Raw genomic sequence first — 24,199 nt, 5'->3', positions numbered from 1 at the left:
AACTCAGCTCTACAAGACAATCTCGCCAAAACTCACAGGCCAATAAGGCAGACACAGGTTCGCAGCCCCACAGACGACTCGACCGTTCAGCCTATTACGGAGTAGTGCCAGTGTTATCAGGATGCCTTACTATGCTTTCTCCTGCCACAATCATAGCGGAACGGCGCACATTGATAACGGCGGGACTTCATCGGTTCCATAACGGAGAAATGGCCCTGTAACACTTTCAATTACAGCGCATACAGCATGCTATTAGCTAAGCCATCCCGCTGTAGCCTGGAAACGGATGGCACCCCTGCCACGAGCTGTAAAATGGGCCCGATTTTCCACAAGATACCTTACATGCAGGGGTATCTTACTTTGGGGCAGATTCAATGACGGCAGATCTGGGACGAAAGTTCGGCCAGAGGACAAGACTGCCAAACACAACACGACGAAGCGACAAAGCCCAGCACGTGGCAGAGCGGAATTTAGTAATGGTTTGAACTGCGGACTTACTCATAAACTCCGAGTACGGCGTACGGAGTATTATAGATTTTTGCAACTCAGATCATCCCGCTTTCTCCCCGCCTCCCCCACAAATCACCATCATGTTTGGCGACATACCACCCACGCCCCTCAGCCAGGGCTCTCTGAGCACGCTGCTGCCGCCATCGTGGAAGGACCAGGTGACCGTATGGCTGGCCGAAGACACTCCGTCGTTTGACTATGGCGGCTTCGTCGTCGGCGACGTGCCGCGAACGGCCACTTTATGGGCCAAGAGCCCGGGCATCGTGGCCGGCGTGCCCTTTGCGGACGAGATCTTTGCGCGATGCGGCTGCACCATCGAGTGGCACGTGGCCGAGGGCGACGCTGTAGGTGCAGCAGACGCACCCAAGACGCGGTGCGCCACGGTGTCGGGGCCTGCTCGCGGAATTCTGCTGGCCGAGCGTGTGGCGCTCAACGTTCTGGCACGCTGCTCGGGCGTGGCCACGCGCACAGATTCAGTGTTGACGCGGCTGCGGAAGGCCGGATTCTGCGGACGGCTGGCGGGCACGCGCAAGACTACCCCCGGCTTTCGGCTCGTTGAAAAGTACGGCATGCTGGTGGGCGGTGCCGATGGCCATCGCATGGACCTGAGCGCCATGGTCATGCTCAAGGACAACCACGTGTGGAGCCGTGGCAGCATCACCGAGGCCGTGGTGGCCGCCAAGAGTGTCGCTGGCTTTTCCCTCAAGGTCGAGGTCGAGGTGCAGTCCGAGGCCGAGGCTCAAGAAGCCCTGCTGGCTGGTGCAGATATCGTTATGCTGGATAACTTCGAATCAGCTGGTGCAGAGGCAGCCGCGGCTAGTCTGCGTCAGCGCTGGGCCGGGCAACCACACAGCTTCCTTATTGAGGTGTCCGGAGGCCTGACGGCTGAGAATATCGAGACATATGCAGCAGATCGTAAGTTCTCCTGCCGCAATCTCCTGATGCCGCCTTGTCCTTGATCCTGCTGACATTGCAGATATCGACATTCTGTCTACCAGCTACATCCATCAGGGTGTACCTCATGTAGACCTATCACTCAAGATCAATCAGTGAGTTTGTACGATATTAGGCGACCTAGGCGTCCCGCTCCTGCATATCGTCATTCAAGTTGCCTCGGAAGGCTAGCTATAACGGGGCTCTCTAATCAACTTGTCAACACCACTTAATTGTCTGATCCGCTGCTTTCACGAGACGCCTTGCTTGCTTTTGCCGTGCCGTGCCGATGACGTTTTGTCAAATCGCTGTCAGCAACCGATAGCCGAAATTTCGGTTGTTGTGTCAGTGCACATGTTATTGCGGCTGTACGGAGGTTTCTGCATCTTGGCTGTTCGGTGTCATCTGCTTAGCAGTTCAGCAAAGGCTTATCTGATGTGTGGGAATAATATTGTTAATTAATCAGATACATAATCAAACAGTCATAATCATATGAATGGGAAATAGTTGGCCGTTAATCTAGCCATTACTCCGGACGGAGGACAGGTTACAAATCACGATATTCTTGCCTTAAAATCGTGCCACGCTCCAATTTGTTAAATTATAGGCGCCCAGTGAGCATGATCTGTATAGTTAGGTATATCCGAGATATACTAACGTGCAGGAATTCCTTTAATCAAATACGTAGGTGGGTCTGGTCACATACCCCGTACGGAGTACATGTAATATCGTTTCTTCTTGCACCAGAAGGTCTCACTCACTTCAAGCCTGTTTCATCTAGTTTAATAACACATTTACCCGCCACATATCTGATAAGGAGTATGAAGGGCACATAAAAACATTCTGTGCAGGTTGGTAGTTGTAAAGGATTACAGCTAAGGCGTAAGGTTCATGAAGTAGGATGCATAATGAGAGGCAGGATGCTCATAGTAAGACATGAGTGGACTTATCCGTACGAAGAAAGAACTAGAAGACAAGATCTTTTGTGACCAATCGCATAAACGCACGTGTCAGCAGCTGGAGAGTGTGATTCGAAACGGCGGCAAGAGCAGAGACGCGGGAAGGGTGAGCAGTTTCTATGTACTTGTACAGCAGATGCGCCCATTGTTGCGCTGTCGCCAGGAAGATAACGGCTTGAGAGCGTTGTCGGGGACCGGGGACCGGGGACACGTTTACAATTTGGCAAACTTCCAATGTCTAAGAGTCGGTGTAACTCTTGGACGCAGGAAAGTCTGGCTTCCTTGCATAAACAAACTCCCCGCACGATCAGTTAGAGCGAAGCAACCATGTGTACCTTATAGGTTGCAGTATCGTTGTTCTGTACACGTCTCTATAGGCTTATAATAGCTAGATAGACTTCCAGTTTGGTGTCTCTTGGGTCTTACAATCGTCGATTCTTGTATTGTCTGTAGTGCTACCGATATAGACGTCGTGTAATGGCTCTTAATCGTTATATTACTCGGATATATTGCTGACTCTATTTTTGAATACGCTTCTCTTTCTCGTACTTTGGTCCTTTTCGTCAAGAATTCCGTTCCCAAGCTGCGGCTATATGAACATCTTCGTCCCAGACACTTGTTTCTTCCTTAGAAGCCGTTTACTTTCCCTTAGCTTTGTTTGCAATGCTTGCAAGAAACATCACTACTGTCTCAACGAATACATTGAGATGTTACCAACAAACTGCTGGTCACAACACAGGAAAAGCGCAACGCAAATCTGTGTAGGTCCTAGAGAAGCAGCAAGGGTGTCTTCATACATAAGCGCCGTGGTATCGCATAATATGCGGGTTGCGCTTCCGAGGAGATACGGCCTCAGACTTACGCAGACCATGGTCTATTCTGTACATATATGCATTGACGCCCAAGAGACTTGTTTACCAAAAGCAATTTTTGGGCCAAGCCTCATGGGAGCGAGACATGGGTGTTTTTGTATCTAGTTGGCTCGAATTTAGGGCAACCGATATATTTGAAACTTGGCACAGCGGTTTTGACCACCCCTAACACCTAGCGATTGGATACCAATGATCATAAAGTCGCTACCAAATGCCTTCTTTTTTCTTGGTTTTACTATGTATGTAGCGGAGCGACGTAACCCTTGTAAGATACAACAGAATGATCGACGACAGCATTGAAGGTTTTTCTCCGTGTGCCAACCCGATTTGTCGAGGCATTGACCTTGTGACAGCAGGCCTGCATCGTGACCGGTCATTTGAAGGACGTTAGATCGAATCAGCTTTATGTGTATAAAGCACATGAGCACCATATGCACATTGTCAACCCAATGATGTTGCTTATCCGTATGTGCATAGACAGAACGTTCCGAGTATACGAGTGTACTTTCTCCCCGAGAGCCTTCCGACAGATGCTTTTTCCCTGCTTATTCCCGCAAAGTAGTGCAAAGGGCGATAACTCACCCTGGCAGAGTTGGCCGGCGCCTTAATACCACGGCCCCTATATAGAGAAGAGTAAATAAAGAAAAGGCGCGGTACTACTTCGGACGCCCCCTTTACATGGGCTGAAGTCAGCACGAATAATATCTTGTAGATATCAGTTTTCGCCGACCCATGCTATTTTTTCGGTAGATGCCTTCTGTGAAGTTGATCACATGGTGGCATACGACAAGGCTGAGAGACGAGGCTGGTATCAAATTGACGGATCACAGGCGATTGGGTGTATACATATGCCTTGACGCCTCAAATGCCTTACAGCATCAGTCACTTAGCAATGCCCATCTGAATCAGAAGCTTGATAGTGCGAGAAAAAAGGCGCTGATAGATTTGTAGGATGCCTAACAAACCCGGCCATCTCTCGCCACACCAGGCCAGCAGAATTAACCAGGAGCTTGAAGTATCGACGTAAGCGCCCCAGTCAAGCTCAGTGAACGAATGTAAGCCCGGTGCATTGGTGGTGTTGCCTTGCTGCAAGGGCGTCTCGAAGCTCATCCGTCGAGGCGCAGCCTCGGCATCTCCCATCGGCGACAAGACGTGCACACGGTCATCAAGACGCAAAAGTGCATGGGACAGCAACGTGCTGGACGCCAGATAAATATAATGTGCACTCATAAACGTCATGGGATAGCAGCCCAGGGCGGAGTGTTCAGGCGCGCGGATGACCTTTTCATACGTACGGATAAGGCGAATGGACGAATAAAACGGGTCGGAGGCAATAATGAGAGGATGCATAGCCGAACCAGAAGCAGGGAGAGAAGTCGAGCTAGTTGTAGTGGTTGCCTTTTCGGCTGTTGCCCGTAACGCGCGCAGCAGCAGCGGTTGAAACAGGAAGCACATGGTGGCATCGTAGCCGACATCGCAGGTGATCGTGGCCACCCCGGCGAGGTCCTCGCCGACATCGCGCAGTTCGTGGCGCCAGGCCAGCAGGGTATGGTGACGGTCGCGCAGCCAGGCGAGGCCGAGGCCGGGGCCGAGGAGGTTGTCTTCGGGACTGTCCCGGTTCGGATCGTAACCGTCTGCGGCCGGAATAGCCGGCAGGTACAGCGAGCGAAAGATTTCGGAGCGCAGATAGACCAGGCGGTAGTGGTGGGCGATGCTCATGGCTTGAAGCGTCGGCTGGTCCGGCATGGCCACGGGGACATGCGCGGGAGTCTGCACAGGACCACCAGCACCCACTGACAAGGGCGCAACAGCCAGCGCGCTGGGATATGCCGCCGTGATGACGGTCTCGGGAAGGTCGCTGCCGCGGCCAAACAACTGGCCGACAATGCGCTCGATGGCGTAGAGCCCCCAAAAGGTCGACCGACAGAGCGTGCGGGCAGCTTCTCTCTCGGTCTGACTGCCCGTGTTGTCGGCATCGTTGGGACCGTCGCCTCTAGGCCAACGTCTCTCGCCTCGCCTGGCCTCGTCGGCCTCATCTTCGTCATCACTTCCTTCGGTGTGGTAGCCCAGCTCAATGGTCAGGCGGCAGGCGTAGTCTAGCAGATTCCACACGTTCCCACGGCGCGGGTAAAACAGACAGAAGACGATGAGCAGCAACAGCGCCTGCAACGATGCCGGAGAGACCTCGGCCGTGACCTCTTCGACGTACGCGGCCGCGTCTGCGTAGTAGGCCAAGCTCTCGGCTGCCCGGGGTGGCCGGTAGCGAGAACGTGTCGCACAGGCAATGGCACACATCATGGCGATGCGAAAGTAGGGATGCACTTGGTGAGGAGAGGGTGCACAGGATGACTGCTTGCCGCCACCTCCTCCTCCCCTCCGTACCGCTAGGTATACGTCCAGGTCGGCGGCAATCTGGGCCGGGTCCACAAAGCCGTATAGCTGGTTGGCTGACACGAGGTACAGCTGCAACAGGCCGCGGATATCGGCCTCGGGCGGCACTTCTGCCTGGACCAGGCTCGGATGATGGCTGTCCTCGGTGTCGGCGTGTGTGTGTGTGTGGGCATGGGAGGTTTGCGTGTACCTGTCTGCGAACGAGGCCGGTTGGCTGCCACCGTCCTCGCCGGCGGCCTCGGCCTCTGTGAGAAAGCCGCGTGCCGTGGCATTGTGCAGGATCTCGACAGTCAGGGCGAACACGGAAGATGCGCCCCAGTAGCGTGACTTTTCGGCGGAGGCAGCAGAGGGAACGACGATGTCGAAAGAGTCGGGAGCGAAAGCGGGAGAGAAAGAGGCATCAGTAGTGGCAGGATGGGCATCAGGCCGATCGGGCCTGCTTCCGCCAACAGAGACGGTCGATGGACTAGTGGCAGTCGTTGGTATGGGTATCGGGACAGAAGCAGCAGGAGACCTCGTCAGGCCGTTTGCGTTGTTCTTGACAGCTTCGAGATGTTCAACGCGGATGAGGAGTGATTGCACATATCTGTTAGGTCAGCACAGATGTTCAGACAGGAGCTGAAGAGGGGACACGAACGCGCGTGGAAGCGTCTGCTTCAGGGCATGGTCGAATATGGTGCACTCGGCACCAGCGCGCTGGCATGGCCGGCAGTTTGGAAGCTGGGTGTCGCAACGTCGACGCAAACGGCGACAGCGTTGGCAAGTAGGCAGCAGCTGCTGGAGAGCATGACGGGTAGATGTGGCGGAGTCTGTGGCGCAGCCAGCAGAGAGAGACTGCGGCGAGTGTGCGGACGAGAGCCGGGGCGTGCCGGCAGAAGAGGCGGACGAAATCATGGCATTGCTGAAGCGCTGAGGTGCCGAGGTGGACGGCAGCAGAATGAAAGGCTTCTCGTCATCCAGACACCCTCAACCAGCTGCTGCACCGGAGCGTGGTAATACTCGTAGGGCGAGGACGCTGAACATTGGGCGCTTGGAGAGAGGCGGATGATGGGGAAATCTGTTGGAATGGATGAGAAGGGAAAATAAAAGAGGGGCATGGCAGGGAAACCGGACAGAGAGGCCAGTCAGGAAGCTGCGATAGCAACCATGAGGAAGCCACGGCCGGGGCCCCGCGGACGGACTTGCCCGCTAAACAGGCGTTAGTGACCAAACTAGGCAATTGCGATAGGTTGGCTGTCAGTTCCGGATATCAGCGAGCCAACGATCACGTTTTCTAGCAAGTCTGGCCGGCTTCTAGCCAAGATAACGTTCCGTGTCAGACCCGAGTTTTTTTTTTTTTTTTTTTTTCATTTACGCAAGATACAGTCTATGCGGCCGGCTCCTTGACCTCGTAGTCCACGTAGGTCATGCCGCAGATCCACTCGATGACGGGCTCGTACAGCAGCAGATTCGCCTTGCCGCCGCCCATGGCACCGCTCATAGCCACCCAGTTCAGCACCTCGTGGCCTCCATGGCCAGCCTCCTCCTCGACCTCCTCGTACGTCAGGGCCTTGAGCCAGGCCGCGTCGCCGTCGGCGATCTTGTTGATGAACTTGCGGTCCCACTCGGCGTTGACGAGCGGGTGCTTGCTGTTGAGCGGATATTCGTTCTTGGCTGCCATCTCGATCTCGTAGTCATCAAACTGCACAAACAGGTCGGGCACGCGCTTCAGCACCTCCTTGCCCACGGTCTGGTACTCCTTCATCAGCTTGAGAAAGTCGTCCTTGGGTGGGTCGCCGGCCTGGTACGGGCTCCAGTACGGTGGCCAGTGGCTCAGGCCGCCGGTGCACATAAAGGCCACCCGCGTGTCACCCGGCAGGCTCTCAGCCGCCACCCGACAGGCCTCTCCCAGCGCGTATGCCCGGCTGTACCGCATCAGCGGCGGTGTGAACACATTGATGAAGATTGGCACCACCGCCACGTTCGGCAGGTCGCACTCCATCAGCACCCACGGCATCAGCAGGTTGTTTCCGTACTCGACTGGCCCGGTACGCGACACGTCAAAACCTTGGCCCACGAGCGAGTGGATGAGGTGCTCGGCCACGGCCGGATTACCCGGGAACTGCGTCTTCTTGTTGATGTGCAGCGGCTCCATCCACTGGTCGGCCGGGCCCTCGTTGTAGTCTGCCACCGCGATCGCAATCGTCGGCATGTGGTTGCGGTAAAAGTTCTCAAAGTGGTCGTCCAGGAAGGCGAAGATGACGTCCGGCTTGGCTGCTGTCAACGTGCGGCCCAGTGCCAGCGTCGCCTCTTCTGTGCGCTTGCGTGCATCCGGCTTGGCCGTCTCGGGGAAGCCAATGGCGCCTGCGATGTTAGCCGGACAGAACAAAAGCTGGAGGACAGGCAGAAACGACATCCCGTACCCGGAGCGTGGGAAAGGCCCACTGCTGCAACAATCTTGCCCATTGTGTACGTAGGATATGACGGCTGTGATTGCGGGCTGTCTTGGTTGGTTCTCGAGTGTGGAAGAGCGTTTTCGTTCCAACATGTCCTATCGCAGAGAGGCTATAGCTCAGTTATAGCTTGCTGCTCAGGCGCGCGGCGCGGACTTTGCCGCTGTCAGTTAGCCCCCCTTCAAGCTCCCCTCAGCGCGCATCTCCGTCTGCATCGCTTCATTGCGTGCAGCCTGAGGAAGTCGGCCGAGTATCAAGATTTGGGTGGTCTCATCGACGGCATAGATCGTATGTTTTCTTCAGCCTCTTCCTTCATTCTTTCAGGGAGCGGTACCGGCCCAGCAATACGATCGCATCCGCGCTATGACACCGCCGAGCAAGAGAATTCTCGTCCTGGGCGCCACCGGTGTCATTGGCAAGGTCCTGGTGGACGCACTGGTGCGCGCGGGGGATGCCTTTGACACCATCGGTCTCTTCACGTCGCCAGACACGGTCGCCCGCAAGAAGGAGCTCATCGATTCGTTTGTGAGCCGGGGGGTGGTCGTGCGGACCGGCGACATTGATGCTGACGAGGATGTCCTGGAGGCGTACAAAGGTGTGTCTTGTGTTTTGTCTTTGTTCTGTGATTTCTTCTCTTCTCTGTTCTCTTCTGTCCCGGCCATCTGCTGATCAGACAGACTTTGACACGGTCGTGTCGGCAGTCGGCCGCAACGCCATCGAGAAGCAGGTCCGGCTGATCGACCTGGCCGCCCATCGAGCCCCGAGCATTGTCCGCTTCTTGCCGTCCGAGTTTGGCACCGACATCGACTACTGCGCCGCCTCAGCCGCCGAGATCCCTCATCAGAAGAAGCGCCGCGTGCGGGCCTGTCTGGCCGGACAGACCAGCCTCGCGTACTCCTTTGTCGTCACCGGGCCGTTTGCCGACCTCTTCATTGGCAACTTGCCGGCAGAGCCGCGCGTTGGCAGCTTCGATCTGGTCACGCGCACCGCCTTCCTCGCCGCGCCTGACGGCCCTGTCGGCCTGACCACCATGGCCGACGTCGGTCGCGCCCTCGTGGCCGTGCTGCACCACCCGGACGTCTGCGACGGCCGCGCCGTCTACGTACACTCCTTCGTCACCACGCCGGCCACCATTCTGGCCGAGTTTGAGCGCCAGACGGCCAGCAGCAACGCCGCCGCCGCCTGGACTGTCCACCACACCACCCTGTCTCAGCTCCGCGACATTGAGCAGGACGCCCGCGCCCACGCCGCCCCCCTCGCCGATCTCTTCACGCTGCGCCGCATCTGGGCCGAAGGCGGAACGCTCTACGACCACATGGACAACGAGGCCATCGGCCTGACCTCGACGGACTCGCTGGAGGACGTCGTGCATGCGGCTGTCGAGCGGCCGGTGGCTGCCTTCCAGAGCGGCGAGCTGTAGGGAGGGGACCAGGAGCTTGTGCTGAGGTTTCTGATGTCTGCTGCAAAGTGCGTAAAAGTTACACTTAGATAGTTGTCGTTAACGCTCTGCGAAATAGCTCTCATGGAATTTTGATCGACTGTATTTTATCTTGTTTGTACCTTCCTCGTGCGGAGTTTCAAGTCCCGCGCCTTCGCACCTTCCGTCCCCAATTATTGGTTTCCTATTCCTCCTGTTCGTATCCCCTCTTCCATTCTCTTCATTCTCTTCATTCTGAACTCTTTATGCCCTCACGCGCTCAGCAACCAGGTTTCCTGTGATGAAACCGTCAATATTATCTTGCATCACGCGGATGTTGTTATTTAACGTGGCAGAGGCGATCCAGGCCGTATGTGGCGTGACGACTAGGTTGAGCGGCCGTCGATCCCGACTGGCATCGTCTTGATCCATCTCATCAACGGCCGCCCGCAATAGCGAGTTGTTCTCCAAGCTGGCCGGCTCGGTGGAAAACACGTCGACGCCGGCGCCGCCAATTTCTCCGCCACGCAGGGCGGCCAGCAGGGCGTCTTCGTCAACGATACCACCCCGCGAGACGTTGATCAAGAGGGCATCTTTCTTCATGGCCGCAAACTCGGCCGTGGACAGCATCCCCAGAGTTTCGGGTGTGCGTGGACAGCAGAGCACGAGCACGGAGGCGACGCGGAGGGCTTCCGCAAAGGCCGTCCGTCCGCGTGGCAGCGGCTGGTCGACAGCCTCGTCACCCTTACGTCCGGCCACGAGAACGGTCATTCCCAGCGCCTGCAGCATAGCAGCCACCCGGCGTCCCACACCGCCGTAGCCGACGATGACGGCCGTCTCCTGGACACAACCGCGGGGCCAGGCATCGGCTTCACTTTCAGCGCCTCTGGGCCCCTGCACGGCTGTATGCAGCAGCGTTCCCTTGGCTGGCCATAGCCCACGCAGCAGCGGCCGCATAGATGGCATCAGTCGACGACGGGTGGCAAAGTACAAGGCGACGGCGTGCTCGGCCACAGACTCGGCATTGCAGCCAGGGCTGTTCAGCACGCGGATGCCGCGGGCCGCACATGCGACCAGGTCAATGGTGTCGGTGCCCGAAGCCATGACGGCGAGGAGGCCCAGACGTGGGGTGGCAGTGGAAGCCAGGATATCAGCACGCATGGGGATGGTGGTCATGAGGACAATGTCGGCGTCGCGCAGACGGGTGGCCAACTCGCTGCTGCCCGGGCTCCTGTCGGTGCGCTCATACTGGACAAAAGTGCAGGTGTGCGGCGCCGGAACTGTGACGTAGAGCGGTCCGGTGAAGATGGTTTCGAGGGCGACAATGTGAAAATGGCGGGGGGTCACGGCAGCCGTAACATGGCCGGAGGGTGTGCTCGGAATCGGATCGACCGTGGACGTCATGATGGGCAGATGACGGTGGAGCGACAGCAAGAAGGACAGAACAGGCCGCCATCCTTCTAGACGTTGCCGACTGAGGCCCGTGGGCTAGAACAGGGTTCCGGCGCACGCCATGATGTTTGCAGCGGACATGTCCGCGATGGGGTGGAGGGGCATCATATCTCGCCAACGCTAGGGAATGGGCGGAAGCATGCGCGCAGGTCCACCAAACGGCCTTTAGGACGGTTCTGTTGGCGAGACAAGCGTTATCTGAACCGTCTGATCCGCCGGCCGAGAGGAGAGACGGGGAGACTGAGAGACTGAAAGGGCTGTCACCTCACTTACGAAGTTGCAAGTTGGCCAGCCTTGGTTTTTTGTATTAGCCTCGTCACCATCTCGGTTCTCTTGCTTCCATTTCAGCAATGGCACCCTCTGCTACCGAACAGACCGCGTCAGCGGCCAAGGGACATGTGCAGGAGGAGCACCGCTCGGGCGACCCGTCGTTGGCGTTTGTGCGTGACGAAGAGTCGCTGCCACCAGTGTTCACAGACAAGTACGAGGAGCGCAAGTTTCTCAAGCACCGGCTGGCGCTGGCGTACCGGATCTTTGCGCAAAACGGCTTTGCCGACGGCGTGGCCGGACATATCACGCTGCGAGACCCTGTGGACCCGACCAGCTTCTGGGTGAATCCATTTGGTGGGTGAAAATGATTTTGAGAAGAAGAGAAGAAGCAGAGACCAGAGGCTGATGGAATGACCAGGCCTCCACTTTTCCTTGATCAAGGACGAGGACCTGATACGGGTCGACCACACGGGCACGGTGGTCGAAGGTGGCAACAACCTGCGGCTCAACTACGGTGAGCCACACCATAGAGGCCATCTGAGATATACGGCCGTTGACTGACTGGGGGGAAAGCGGCCTATGCGATCCACGCAGAAATCCACAATGCACGGCCAGATGTGCTCTGCGCCGCACACTGCCACAGCATCTACGGAGGGGCAATGTGTTCGACGGGACGCACGCTGGACATGTTAACGCAGGACTTTTGCGTGTTCTACGAGGATCATGCGTACTACCCGTAAGTGTGATTGATTTGCCTGGGAGTTTTGGTCACTCAGCAGCTGACATGCTCCAGCAACTTTGCCGGCCTAGTTCTGGCGACGGATGAGGGTCGAGAGATTGCAGAATGCCTCGGACCACGCAAGGCGGCGCTCCTGGGAAACCACGGGCTGCTGACAGCGGGCCCGACGATTGAAGCGACCATCGGCTGGTTTGTGCTGCTGGAGAAGCTGTGCAAGGTGCAGTTGGCGGCAGACGCGTCGAGCGCAGGCTCAGGGCGGCCGCTGGTGACGATCGGCGAGGCGGAGAGCCGCAGCACGCATGCAGCGATTGGACATGGCGACGCAGGCTACTTTATGGGACTACCGCTATTCCAGGTGGCAGAGCGGGAATTTGGCGAGCAGACGTATCTTGGACGAGGGCTGCGGCCGATCTGAGGTTTGGAGTAGAGGGTGACTTTGGATGCTGGAGATTTTGGACAGATTTGGACAGATTTGAGCCGTTTGCAGCAACACAGCAACAGAACAACAGATTGAACATATTCTTGCTACCTGACTCAAGACCTTTGCACGCTCCACAACAAGACGACAGGCCAGTCACAGCTCGAGGGCCATGTCTTGGGGCATATCCCAAGCATCCATGCCGTCATGAATGTCACTGTGCAGGAGGCCAGGGTCCCACATGTCGTCATCGATCATAAAAAGATTGAAGTCGAAGGGACTGAGTTCCTGCTGGGGCTGACGCAGGCCAAAGCGCAGGCTCTCGAGGTGGGCAGGGCCTGGGTAGAGCAGGCGGGTGAGCTCGGCGTCCTGTGCGGGGCCGAAGCGAGCAGGATCGAGGTCGAGGCCGCTGCCACCGGCACCAAGGCCACCAAAGACACGTTCGAGAAGAGGTCCGAGCAGACGCTCATAAGCGCCTGCATAGACACCGACTTCGGGCCAGCCGTGAGAGGCGATAGCGAGCAGGTTGCTGGTCAGCAGCTTGGCCATGTCGAAGATGTCGGCGGCGGAGAAGCGGGCAGCAATGGCAGCATAGCCGTGACGCAGACAGAAGAGCACGACAGTGGCAGCCTCGAGCGAATAGTGGGCGGACAGCCAGGGCCGGCGAAAGACGCCGCGCAAGAGATGGTCGCGATGGATGCGCTCGGCAGAGGTGGCAGCCTCAAAAGCGCGCAGGAGCGAGCACGGCTGCGGCTGAGGGACGCGAGGAGAGGGTCGATGGAGGACCATGAGGCCTCGAGCGAGCATGAGGGAGGGAGGGAGGGTGTGACGGGGAGGGTGGCCTGGGTGGTTGAGAGTGGGGGGATCCGAGTGGAGATGCTCAGTCGGATCCTGGCCGTCATACCACTCCTGCAGACGGCGTTCCATGCTGGCGAGCCAGCCATCCCAAGAGAGAGCAGCAGGAACGGGCTCTCGGTGGAAGTGGACGTGCAAGATCTCGGATAGAAGGCGATGGTAGGCGACAGAGCTGAGAAAGGGATGGTGATCCGGACGGCCAGCCGGCAGACGGGCGTTGATGGCGGCGTCGGGTGTGGACAGTGGCCGCTGCAGGACGGAGCAGATGGAGCGGTCCATGCAATAGGCGGCCCAGAAGACGCGGCGAGGAAGGTCGTGGTCGGGGTGGTAGTCATGATCGGGGTGGTGATCCGTTCTCTCGACACGGTGCAGACCCAGCTCGAGACAGGACCGCATGGCGACACCAGAAAGGACCCAGACATTAGCAGCACGCGGAAAGACGGTGGCGTACAGCAGGACCAGAAGGATGGTCTGCAGCCAGGCCAGATCGGACGGGAAGGCAGCCAGGCCGGACAGATGGGGGATGCCCTCCTCGAAGAGAGAAGCCGAAAGGGCCATGCAGCGGGCCTCGTGGCCATCGTTGGCGGTACCGAGTGTGACAGAGACAGCGAGGACGAGATAGACGACGAGGAAGTCGTGAGAAGGGAGGACACGGGGGGGGAAGTCGGCCGAAAGAGGGGGTGTCTGTGTCTTGAGCGACTGCAGGGCCTCGCCGACAGCCTGGAACTGATGCACCACGGTAGCAGCAACAAGAAAGGGGCTGTCAGGCTGGATTGTGTTGAGGTACTTGCGCAGAAGCCGCTGCACAATATCCCAGGGGATGCTGCAGAGGATGGGAGCCGGAAGGGAGTGGGTGGTGGGGGTGGAAGAGGGAGAGCGACCTTTGGTGGGAAGAGGGCCGGAACCGGGAAGAGAACCAGAGCCAGAACCTCCTCCTCTTCGCTCACGCACCTTGGCCGACGACGGGGTCAGGCCCATGCGCACTTTGGACAGCAGGTCGGCTGCGCCCGAGCCATAGGGCAGGGTGGCCTCAATGACCGACTGCAGGCTTCCGCTTCGAAGGATGGAGTCGCGGAGAGGCAGCGAGGTTGCAGAGGGCACACTGCTCGCCAGAGCTGGCACTGATTCCGGCTCGCCTCCCCCCTCCATCTCCAGCAGAATATCGGACGCATGGACGACCTCCAGCTGGCCGTCCTTCAACAGCTCCGTCTCCAGCCGGGCAATCTCCGACTCGAGGTGCTGCACGATGCTGCGCGGGACGTCTGCCGGCTGCGACGGCGCCCGGGCTCGTGTTGACGTGCCGGTACATTCGCTCTTGGCGGCCACACATTGCGAGCACAACGGCAGCTGACGATCACACTGCTTAGTCAGCATTTACGACGGGGAACTCGACAATCAGGCCTGGCCGACACACCTTGATCTTCCGGCGGCGGCACCGAGCACACGACAGGATGCTGCGCTGACAGTGCTCTGCCATCGTTCCTGTTTGATGTCCAGCTTCGCTTCCGGACCGGTCGCTTCTGGCCTCTTGTTTGTGGAGATGTCCACGCCAGGGGGAAACAGCCGGAGCGGACTTGAGCGCAGTGCTGATAAGCGGCCGTCAGCAGGAGCGGAGATTGGCGTTGGCGCCTCAATGTATAACACAGCGATTAGCGGACGCGGGAGGGTATTGGGTCGAGTTGTGGCAGTACTCTCCTGTTCTTGTCGCTACTGTGTTCTCCTACCTTGACAACCTCATCACAATGGGCTCCCTTCCTCCTGCGATCGAGCTGTCGGCCGAGCTGCCGGCACAGTATGCCGGGCTGCAGACGAGCAGCAAGCGGATGAACGAGACGCTGCAGACGTCGTGTCAATGGGGCAACACGCCAGACGGCGGGATGAGTGCGTGCCATGAAGAATGGGGGCCAGAGACGGGTGTTGGACTGACAACGAACAAACAGACCGGCTGACGGGCAACGACGACGACCGCAAGGTGCGCGAGTGGTTCATGGCGGAGACGAAGCGATGCGGCTGCACGGTGCAGGTAGACGCGATGGGCAACATCTTTGCGGTGCGGCCTGGACGCAACAACGCGCTGGCGCCGATTGCGATCGGGTCGCATCTGGACACGCAGCCGACAGGCGGGCGATACGACGGGATCCTGGGAGTGACAGCAGGCATGGAGGTGCTGCAGACGCTAGAGGCAGCCGGTGTGACGACATATGCGCCGCTGGCGGTGGTGGACTGGACGAACGAGGAGGGCGCGCGGTTTCCGCCGGCGATGCTGGCGTCGGGAGTATGGGCCGGGGCCTTTACGGCGGAGTACGGACTCAGCCGGCCGGATCTGGCGGACAGCACGACAACGCTGGGCGACGAGCTGCGGCGGATCGGCTTCCAGGGCACGACGCCGTGCAGCTTCACGGCCACGCCGCTGTCGGCACACTTTGAGGTGCACATCGAGCAGGGACCGGTGCTGGACGAGGCCGAAGAGGCCGTGGCCGTGGTGCAGGGCGTGCAGTCGATCCGCTGGTACCACGTCGACGTGGTCGGACGGGAGGCCCATACCGGGACCACGCCGATGGACCGGCGCAGCGACGCGCTGCTGGGCGCGGCCGAGATGATCGTGGCCGTCAACGAGACCGTCACCGGGGCCGACAACGTGCTGGCCGCGCGCCAGGCTCGTGCCACCGTCGCTGTCGTGCATGCGTCCCCCCAGAGCATCAACACAATTGCCGGCAAGGTCCGGCTCTCGCTCGACATCCGCGCGCCGGCCGACGCCGACGTCGAGGCCGTCGAGGCCCTCTGTCGCGCCCGCTTCGACGCCATCGCCGCCCGCCATGGCCTCGCCCTCACCATCGACCACTTCTGGTCCTCGCCCGCCCTCCACTTCGATCCTGTCATGGTCCAGTGCGTCCGCGCGTCCGCCCGCGCTCACGGCTGCCGCATGGAGCTCGTCAGCGGCGCCGGTCACGACAGCTGCTACACTAGCCGCCGCTGTCCCACTGCCATGATCTTTGCGCGCTGCCGCGACGGCGTCAGCCACAACCCGGCTGAGTACACCCGTCCAGAAGAGTACGTCATCCCCCTCCTTTCGCGTCCCTTCTCCCGCTAACTGGACAGCTGTGCGGCCGCGGCAGAGGTCCTTCTGGGCGCCTACCTGCGGTACGATGACTACCTGGAGAAGACGACGGAGAAGACGGTATGAGATGGAGGCAGGATTCATAGAAGAGTTTACTGCATTACTGCACTCGATATGCATCCACTATGCACTTACCAAGCCAACTGTGATTAGTCAACTAAAAGAGCACATTAACAATCAAACACATTCCATCTCTGTACGGACAATGCCGACAGTGAAAGCTTTTATATTCATTCTTATCTAATCCATCTCAGCACACCGTCACCGAGGCCGAGCCTAGCTTCTCGTCCTCGGCTGTCGACTGGTCGCCTGGCTGTGGCAGCGTCTTGGCCAGCTCGCCCAGCAGGTCGTACTCCATGACCCAGCGCATGCGCTCGCGCACGACCTCAGGGTCGAAGGCGGCGGCCCACTGGTCTTCGGGTATGTCGGCGCTGGCCATCTTGCCGGTCTCGTAGCTGGACTGCGTAATTCGGTCGGTCCGCGGCTTGCGCAGGTCCTGCAGATACTGCAGGGCAGCGCCCAGATCGGCGTCCGGCCAGCTCTTGAGCACCTGTGCGAGAGCAAAGCCGGACTCGATGGCCTGACAGGCACCTTGGCCTGGGATGTTAGGGCGGGAGCGCCGATGAGAAAGAACAAAAAGGAAAAAAAGAAGAAAAACTCACCCTGATGAGGAAGAGTCGAGTGGACGCTGTCGCCGATGAGAAAGACGCCCGAGTCCGGGCTATCAGGCCGGACGTCGAACCAGGTGGCCGTGGGCTCGCGCACGTACAGAGCCTGCTTGAGGATGCGGCCGTCGGGCGAGCCACGACGCAGGCCGGCCACAATCTCCTGGACGGCGCCGGTCCAGTCGCGGACCTGGTCGTGCAAGTCGTCGACGGGCGCGGTATCGAGCCAGCTCTCGGACGCCCAGTTCTCGAGCGGCTCGGACATGAAGGCGATGATGCCGACGCGGGCCGTGGCCGAGTCGTCGTTGCCGATGGGCAGCGTCAGGATGTGGCGGCGCGGACCGCGGAAGTTGACCGTCTTGCGTAGCAGGGCGGCCGTCGTGGGCGAGAGGTGCTCGTAGGCGACGTAGCCGCGGTAGACCATCTGGCCCGAGTAGGCCGGGGCGTCAGACAGACCAAAGTGCTGACGGCGAACGACGCTCTTGATGCCGTCGCAGCCGATGACGATGTCGGCCTCGGCCGTGGAGCCGTCGGCAAAACAGAGACGGTAGGCGCGAACGTCAGGCTGCCAGGCCAACGACACCAGCCGCTTGCCCAGTGAGACCTGCGCGTCCGGCACGCCACGCTGCAGGGCGTCAAGCAGGTGAGCGCGGTGGATCTGGCGCGAGCGTGGCGCGCCAAACTCATCGATCTGCCCGAGAAAGGCACCCGTGCGGTAGTGGCGGTACTCCATGTAGCAGGGCGGGTCGCGTGACGACCGCCACAGCATGTCGGGGCCGACGCCCATGGCGTCCAGAATGCGGTTCGCGTTGCGCGTGATGTTGACGCCGGCACCGACCTCCGTCAGCTGGCCGGCCGACTCGTACAGCTGCACGTTGGCTAGCTGGGCGTAGCGAGCCGAGTTGGCAAAGGCCATGCCGCCGAGGCCACCGCCAATGACGGCGATGCGCTTGTCTTGGAAGCCCATGATGGGGTGAAGACTGAATGTAAGGGCTGAGAAGAATCAACGAGGTGTTGCACTTGTTGCCCTTGTTGCCCTTTTCACCTGCTTGTATCAGTCCTTTCCGCAGTAATGTAGACGACAGTGAGCCGAGTGCTCGCCAATCAGCAGATATGAATACATGATTGGCAGTTGTTGGACATGGACGGAAGCGTCGACATATATCCGGCTGTCATGAAGACGGTCAAGTCCGCAGGTGAGCGAGGCGGAAGAATGGCGGCCATCTAGCTAGCTGCATGCTGACCACTCGGCCACGGACAAGTCCGCGTGGGGTGCGTGACGCTAACGTGAGTAGTCGTATCTTATGGTCGTGGTGAATGATGATGATGGCCAGCTCCGAGATGAAGCTTTCCGGACGGAGAAGCACGCAGGAAAAAGACAGACAGTAGTCGTAGGCAACAGATGGATTGCGTCAGCGTAGGGATAAAGGCAGGAGCCGATGGGTGTTCCTTCCTTGTTGAGTGCAGACACGTGAACGAGGAGGGGAATTTGGGAAAGCTGAGGAAAATGGCTGCCGACAAGGACATGGACCAGGCACACATCCAGAGGCTGCTGGCGGCGCTGACGCTGGAAGAGAAATGTTTCCTGGTAGCAGGCAAGAACATGTGGGAGACGGCATCGGTGCCACGGCTGGGCATAGCCAGCATCAAGACGACAGACGGGCCAGCGGGCGTGCGAGGCGCCACCTGGACGGACGGCACGCACACGACATACATTCCGTGCGGCATAGCGTTGGCGGCGACGTTTGACGGCGACCTGGTCGAGCGGGTGGGCCAGGTGTTGGGCGCGGAGACGCGCAGCAAGGGTGCCCATGTGCTGCTGGCGCCGACGATGAACAGCAGTCGGTCGCCGCTGGGCGGCCGCAACTTTGAGAACTGGGGCGAAGATCCGCTGCTGACGGGCGTGCTGGCCGCCCATTACATCCGGGGCGTGCAGACCGTGCCGGCAGGTGGCCGCGGCGTCGGTGCCTGCATGAAGCACTACGTCGCCAACGATATGGAGACGCGTCGCTTCAACATGGACGAGGCCATCGATACCCGCACCCTCCATGAAATCTACCTGCGTCCTTTTGGTCACGTGCTGCGACGATCCGACACGACGCCCTGGACGGCCATGGCGGCCTACCCCCGGATTAATGGCGCGCACGCGGACGCGAGCCGGCCGCTGCTGGACGACGTGCTGCGCCGTGCCTGGCACTTTGACCGCCTCGTCATGAGTGACTGGGGTGGCCTGAACGACACGGTCGACAGCCTCGTCGCCGGCACCGACCTCGAAATGCCCGGCCCACCCATCCGCTATGGTCAGCCGCTGCTGGCTGCCGTGCAGGCCGGCCGCGTGACCGAACACCAGCTCGACCAGTCTGTCCGGCGCGTGCTCGAGCTGGTCGCCCGAGCAGGCGCTCTGCAGACGGAAAAGGCAGAGGCCCAAAGCCCGGAACAGGACGCAGACCTGCCCGCGTTTCGTCAGACGGCACGTGATGCTGCCACAGGAGGGATCGTCCTGCTGCAGAACGACAACGACACGCTGCCGCTGGACATGCGTCGGCTCGGCCGGCTCGCCGTCATCGGTCCCAACGCGGCCACGCCGACGACAGGCGGCAGCGGCAGCGCCTCGGTGAATCCCTATTATGTGACGACGCCGCTGGGTGCGCTGACCGAAGCGGCCCAAAAGGTTGACAGCGCTGTCGAGATCGTGCACGCGCCCGGCATCTTGACCAACGCCCAGACCGGCCAGGCCCGGCTGTTTGTGGACGGCATGCTCGTCATCGACAACGCCGGCTGGACCGAGGCTGGCGGCTCTTTTATGAACTGCGGCTCGGCCAACAAGCTGGCCACGCTGTCGCTGCAGGCCGGTCAGTCATACCGCTTCCGCGTCGACAACGTCGTCGTGCCACCGCCGCTGCCGCCCCACGATAACACGCTCTTCCACACGCTCTCGGGCCTGCGCGTCGGCCTGCAGCGTCGCATCGATGAGGACGGCCTGCTCGCGGCTGCCGTCGAAGCGGCCCGTTCTGCCGACGCCGTCGTCCTCGTGCTTGGCCACAACAACGACACGGAAAAGGAGGGCGTCGACCGCACATCGCTCGCGCTGCCGCGCCGCTCCGACGAGCTGGTCGCCGCCATGGCCCATGCTCTGCACGAGAAAGATGCCTTCTCTCACACCCATACGCCCTTTGTCGTCGTCGTGCAGTCGGCCTGTGCCGTTGCTATGCCTTGGGCAGGTCACGTGCCCGCCATCATCCAAGCCTGGTACCAGGGCCAGGAGAACGGCAACGCGCTCGCGGACGTGCTGCTCGGCCGCGTCAGTCCCAGCGGCCGTCTCCCGGTCACGTTTCCACGTCGTCTCGCCGACCACGGGTCTGATCGCTGGTTTCCCGGCGACGTCGCTGCTGATCGCGCCGTCTACGGCGAGGGTGTCTTGGTCGGCTACCGCTGGTTCGACGCCCACCAGATCGAACCGCTCTGGCCCTTTGGCTTTGACTTGTCCTACTCGTCCTTCCGTCTCGACCGCGTCGCTGTCTCTGGCTCCATTGCCGCCGACCGTGCTGCCCACCTCTCGGCTACCGTCACCAATACCGGCGGCCGCGATGCCGCTCACGTCGTCCAGGTCTACATCGCACCCTCGCCCGCCATCGCTGCCGCCGGCCTCGACGTCGCCCCCCGCACCCTCGCTGCCTTTGCCAAGATCGCCGTGCCCGCTGGCCAGGCCCGCAGCGTCTCCATCGCCCTCGATCGCCACGCCGTCGAGTGGTTCGACGTCGCGGCCGCCCGCCCCGACCTTCCCCACGACATCGGCGGCGCCTGGCGCGTCGATCCCGGCGTCTACACGTGCTACGTCGGTTCCAGCTCGCGCCATTTTGACGCCGAAGTCAGCGTGGTGGTTGAGTAGATAGCAGACGATATACAGAGTACAGTGTCCATGTAGGCAGTGTTAATATTAGTACACACAGTGCAATCCACCGCAAAGAGCGTCCATCTCCTATCAGACGGACTATCGTGCACGCAACCAGCCCTGGCCCCTGTTCTCCAAGATACCGTGCCGGCAGATAGTCGAGGCAAATGGACGAATAGCTAGATGCCAAGGCCAGGTATCCCGGGGTAGACGGAGAAGCGCTGTGGAGCCGAGTCGCCAGGCTGATAAGTCGGATCGCATTGGTCATAGCGGCGGACATTCCCTCTCGGCCAGAACGAGCCTGTCTGGGCAGCCAGTCGGTCGTAGTCGTATGGAGCAGATAGGATGTAGGCGTGGTCTGGTTCCTGGATAGCGTCCTGTTGAGATCTTGTTGCCTTGCTCCTGTATATACAGTGCCTCGTGTCGTCGGTTGTGTATCTCAGACAGGGAGCTCGACCGCATCCTCTCTCGTCTGTCCTCGCGCACTCACGATGGAAGCCCTCAGCCAGTCGGTGCGGATGAGCCTGACGACGGCCCTGGTGGTGTCGGTATGCATCGTCGACTCGGTCACCATCGCCTACGACGGCTCCGTCATGGGCTCGGTCAACGTGATGAAGAGCTACCAGTCATACTTTCACCTCGACACGGCCACCATCTCGGTCAACTCGTGTGCCGTCTACCTGGGCGCCATCCTAGTGGCCCCCATCTCTGGCTACATCGTCAACTGGCGTGGCCGGCGCGAGGCCATCGGCGTCAGCTGTCTCTTCAACATTGTGGGGGCCGCCATCAGCGGCGCGGCCCAGAACATCGCCATGTTTATTGCCGGCCGCATGATCATCGGCATCGGCATGGGCCTGGCCCAGACGTCTGCCGGCGCCTACGTGTCCGAGACGACGGCACCCAAGGTCCGGTCGCTGGCCCTGGGACTATACTTTACCTGTTGGGCCCTGGGTGGCTTCATTGCGACGGGGGTGTGTTATGGGGTGGGTTTTCTTTCTTTTTTCCTTCTTTTCTTGTTTCTTTCTTTCTTTCTTTTTTTCTTTTTTTTCTTTTCTTTTTTTTTTCCTCTTTCCACCTCTTTCCACCTCTTTCCTCTTTCCTCTAACTCAATAGACACAACAAATGGACCCGTCCGACTGGGCTTGGCGCATCCCCTGCATCGTCCAGGCCTTTGCCCCCGTCTGCGTGCTCGGCATCCTGCCCTTCTTGCCCGAGTCGCCGCGCTGGCTGATCTACAACGACCGCAACGAGGAGGGTCTGGCGGTGCTGGCGCGCATCAACGGCGCCTTGGCCGACGACACGGCCGTGCAGCTGCAGTACCAGGAGGTGCTCGACACGATGACGTACGAGAAGACTGAGGGTCGCAGCCTGGGCTTCCGCGAGATTGTCCGCAGCCCAGCCAACCGGAAGCGGCTCGGGCTGGCGCTCTCGGTGGCGCCGCTGACGATGCTGACCGGCTCCAACGTGATCACGTACTACTACGGCACGATGTTGGACCAGGCCGGCATCACCTCGTCCAAGACGCAGATGGAGGTCAACCTGGTCTTGTCGGCCTGGCAGTTTGTCATCGCTGTGCTCGGCTCGCTGCTGGCCGAGCGTCTTGGCCGTCGGTTTCTCTGTCTCGCGTCGCTCGCCACCTGCACCGCCTTTCTGTACGGCCTCGGCGGCATGACGGCCACATACGGCGGCTCGAGCAGCACCTCGGGCATCTACGGCACCGTCGCCTTCATGTTCTTCTTCCTCGGCTGCTACTCGTTCGGCCTGACGCCCCTGACAAACATGTATCCACCCGAGGTCCTGTCGTACAACCTGCGTGCCACCGGCATGGCCATGTTCACGCTCTGCGCCAAGGCCTGCGGCGTCTTCGTCACCATGGTCTTTCCCTACATGTTCAGCGCCATCGGCTGGAAGACGTACATTGTCAACGCCAGCTGGAACGTCCTCTTCCTCGTCTGGGTCTACTTCTTCTGGGTCGAGACTCGCGACAAGAACCTCGAGGAGATTGACGAGCTCTTTGACGGCATCCGCCACTCTGACGTGCCCACCCTCAAGCAGATGCGTGAGAAGACTGCTGCCGTCAGCGTGGTTGAGGTATGAGGGTTTTAGTCGTCTTTTGGTGTACCTTCGCTGTGCTTTCTGGTTTTTGATTCTAGTTCCTGTTGTCCGTGTTCAGTTTCACTTTTTCGAACTCATTTTTCAGTTTCCTTTTGCTCACTCCATACTCCATACTCTTCCCTCTGTTCCTTCTGTTCCTCTTCGTCCGCCTAGCAATGAAAGACAACAGCCTCATTCACGTGCGATGCCGCCAAGAATCCACAGCCATGCCGCCGGGATGTTTCATCGTGGCGTGGCCTAGCACCCTTGCTGCTGTTGGCGCCGGCATGCTTCTCCCTCTCCACATCGTCGATGGCAATGAGTGAAAAGCCGGATCTTCCTGGTGGGGCAGATGCCTTGCCCCGTCTGCTGCTCCGTACTCCGTACGAGAATCTCGTTTGTAGTCAATGCAATTTGGACTGCTCCTGCCCTGGAGGGAAGGTGCGCTGCAGGACGAGCTGAAGCCAGAATGTCGTCATCAGGGCTCTTAGCGGTTTCAGGCCTGCGGGTCTGGCCTGCCATCTTCACGCAGCATGTTCAGGCAGCCGGAGACACCCCACGTCAGGGGAAGACCGCCAACGGGGCAGCGAGCGAATATCGGGCAAAACATGAAAAGACACATTTCGACATGCGTGATCGCCGAGTAGCGCATTTCACCACTCTTATCAAGCCTTTTAGCGTGATTGCCCCCTATTCCAGCACAGGGAAAAAAGAGGGCCACTTTGTATGGAACGTCGCTCGTATTTCTCTTGGCCTGCGCTTTCTCGAAACGACGGCAGAATAGTAGAAGAAAGGAACAGCTTGTTTCCAGGTCGCCGTCTTAGCTTGACAATTGGTCTCTTCTTCATCCTCATTCCTGACCAAGGCCAAATCCGTGTTTTTTTCTCTTTTTTTTTTCTCTTTTTTCCCTCGTTAGCCTCTTTAGCCTTAATAATCGAGCTTTGACTCTCTTTCTCTTGGATCTCTTCCAATCCGACCTCTCTTTCCTCGCTCCCAGCTGTCGTTTCAGCTTCCCACTTTGCCGAGTCGTCTTCCGACTTTCAAGTTGTTCGTCTCAACTCAACCTGGAACTCGGCAGAAGTAGCACCACTTCGCCTGGGTCGCGTTTCACGACTCACTTCGTTGCCGCCGATCCAAAATTGGCTGCTTGCAAGCGATTGCGCGTCGCCGCTGACTAACGGA

The 24,199-nt window shown here is 59.4% G+C and overlaps 11 protein-coding genes across 11 annotated transcripts; 6 read left to right on the top strand and 5 right to left on the bottom strand.

Annotated features, from left to right (window-relative positions):
* Window positions 1-590: 590 nt before the first annotated feature.
* On the top strand, window positions 591-1,563 carry CMQ_2449 (nicotinate-nucleotide pyrophosphorylase; the record flags this gene model as incomplete). The annotated part of the gene is made up of 2 exons (XM_014316407.1): window positions 591-1,425; window positions 1,487-1,563. 2 exons carry the CDS (start codon window positions 591-593, stop codon window positions 1,561-1,563), a joined length of 912 nt encoding a protein of 303 aa, XP_014171882.1.
* A 2,593-nt stretch (window positions 1,564-4,156) lies between these two features.
* Window positions 4,157-6,559, bottom strand: CMQ_2329 (c6 zinc finger domain containing protein; the record flags this gene model as incomplete). The annotated part of the gene is made up of 2 exons (XM_014316287.1): window positions 4,157-6,251; window positions 6,303-6,559. 2 exons carry the CDS (start codon window positions 6,557-6,559, stop codon window positions 4,157-4,159), a joined length of 2,352 nt encoding a protein of 783 aa, XP_014171762.1.
* Window positions 6,560-7,031: 472 nt separating this feature from the next.
* On the bottom strand, window positions 7,032-8,110 carry CMQ_2487 (protocatechuate -dioxygenase subunit beta; the record flags this gene model as incomplete). Its single annotated transcript, XM_014316445.1, has 2 exons — window positions 7,032-8,008; window positions 8,068-8,110. The coding sequence occupies 2 exons, from the start codon at window positions 8,108-8,110 to the stop codon at window positions 7,032-7,034; spliced, it is 1,020 nt and encodes a 339-aa protein (XP_014171920.1).
* A 350-nt stretch (window positions 8,111-8,460) lies between these two features.
* On the top strand, window positions 8,461-9,517 carry CMQ_2333 (isoflavone reductase family protein; the record flags this gene model as incomplete). Its single annotated transcript, XM_014316291.1, has 2 exons — window positions 8,461-8,692; window positions 8,775-9,517. 2 exons carry the CDS (start codon window positions 8,461-8,463, stop codon window positions 9,515-9,517), a joined length of 975 nt encoding a protein of 324 aa, XP_014171766.1.
* Window positions 9,518-9,778: 261 nt separating this feature from the next.
* Window positions 9,779-10,918, bottom strand: CMQ_2169 (glycerate dehydrogenase; the record flags this gene model as incomplete). Its single annotated transcript, XM_014316127.1, has 1 exon — window positions 9,779-10,918. The coding sequence occupies one exon, from the start codon at window positions 10,916-10,918 to the stop codon at window positions 9,779-9,781; it is 1,140 nt and encodes a 379-aa protein (XP_014171602.1).
* Window positions 10,919-11,316: 398 nt separating this feature from the next.
* CMQ_2226 (class 2 aldolase adducin domain containing protein) lies at window positions 11,317-12,390 on the top strand (the record flags this gene model as incomplete). The annotated part of the gene is made up of 4 exons (XM_014316184.1): window positions 11,317-11,590; window positions 11,655-11,750; window positions 11,831-11,972; window positions 12,030-12,390. 4 exons carry the CDS (start codon window positions 11,317-11,319, stop codon window positions 12,388-12,390), a joined length of 873 nt encoding a protein of 290 aa, XP_014171659.1.
* Window positions 12,391-12,549: 159 nt separating this feature from the next.
* CMQ_2112 (c6 zinc finger domain containing protein) lies at window positions 12,550-14,725 on the bottom strand (the record flags this gene model as incomplete). Its single annotated transcript, XM_014316070.1, has 2 exons — window positions 12,550-14,607; window positions 14,663-14,725. The coding sequence occupies 2 exons, from the start codon at window positions 14,723-14,725 to the stop codon at window positions 12,550-12,552; spliced, it is 2,121 nt and encodes a 706-aa protein (XP_014171545.1).
* Window positions 14,726-14,990: 265 nt separating this feature from the next.
* On the top strand, window positions 14,991-16,432 carry CMQ_2170 (metallopeptidase; the record flags this gene model as incomplete). The annotated part of the gene is made up of 3 exons (XM_014316128.1): window positions 14,991-15,129; window positions 15,189-16,299; window positions 16,348-16,432. The coding sequence occupies 3 exons, from the start codon at window positions 14,991-14,993 to the stop codon at window positions 16,430-16,432; spliced, it is 1,335 nt and encodes a 444-aa protein (XP_014171603.1).
* A 184-nt stretch (window positions 16,433-16,616) lies between these two features.
* Window positions 16,617-17,998, bottom strand: CMQ_2366 (salicylate hydroxylase; the record flags this gene model as incomplete). Its single annotated transcript, XM_014316324.1, has 2 exons — window positions 16,617-16,963; window positions 17,029-17,998. 2 exons carry the CDS (start codon window positions 17,996-17,998, stop codon window positions 16,617-16,619), a joined length of 1,317 nt encoding a protein of 438 aa, XP_014171799.1.
* Window positions 17,999-18,538: 540 nt separating this feature from the next.
* On the top strand, window positions 18,539-20,920 carry CMQ_2252 (beta-glucosidase; the record flags this gene model as incomplete). Its single annotated transcript, XM_014316210.1, has 1 exon — window positions 18,539-20,920. The coding sequence occupies one exon, from the start codon at window positions 18,539-18,541 to the stop codon at window positions 20,918-20,920; it is 2,382 nt and encodes a 793-aa protein (XP_014171685.1).
* Window positions 20,921-21,414: 494 nt separating this feature from the next.
* On the top strand, window positions 21,415-23,020 carry CMQ_2419 (hexose transporter; the record flags this gene model as incomplete). Its single annotated transcript, XM_014316377.1, has 2 exons — window positions 21,415-21,894; window positions 22,037-23,020. The coding sequence occupies 2 exons, from the start codon at window positions 21,415-21,417 to the stop codon at window positions 23,018-23,020; spliced, it is 1,464 nt and encodes a 487-aa protein (XP_014171852.1).
* Window positions 23,021-24,199: the final 1,179 nt, after the last annotated feature.

Source organism: Grosmannia clavigera, assembly GCF_000143105.1.
Source record: "Grosmannia clavigera kw1407 unplaced genomic scaffold GCSC_156, whole genome shotgun sequence".
Taxonomy (NCBI): domain Eukaryota; kingdom Fungi; phylum Ascomycota; class Sordariomycetes; order Ophiostomatales; family Ophiostomataceae; genus Leptographium; species Leptographium clavigerum.
Note: the sequence above shows the minus strand (reverse complement) of the source record. Positions and strands in the feature narration are given on the sequence as shown.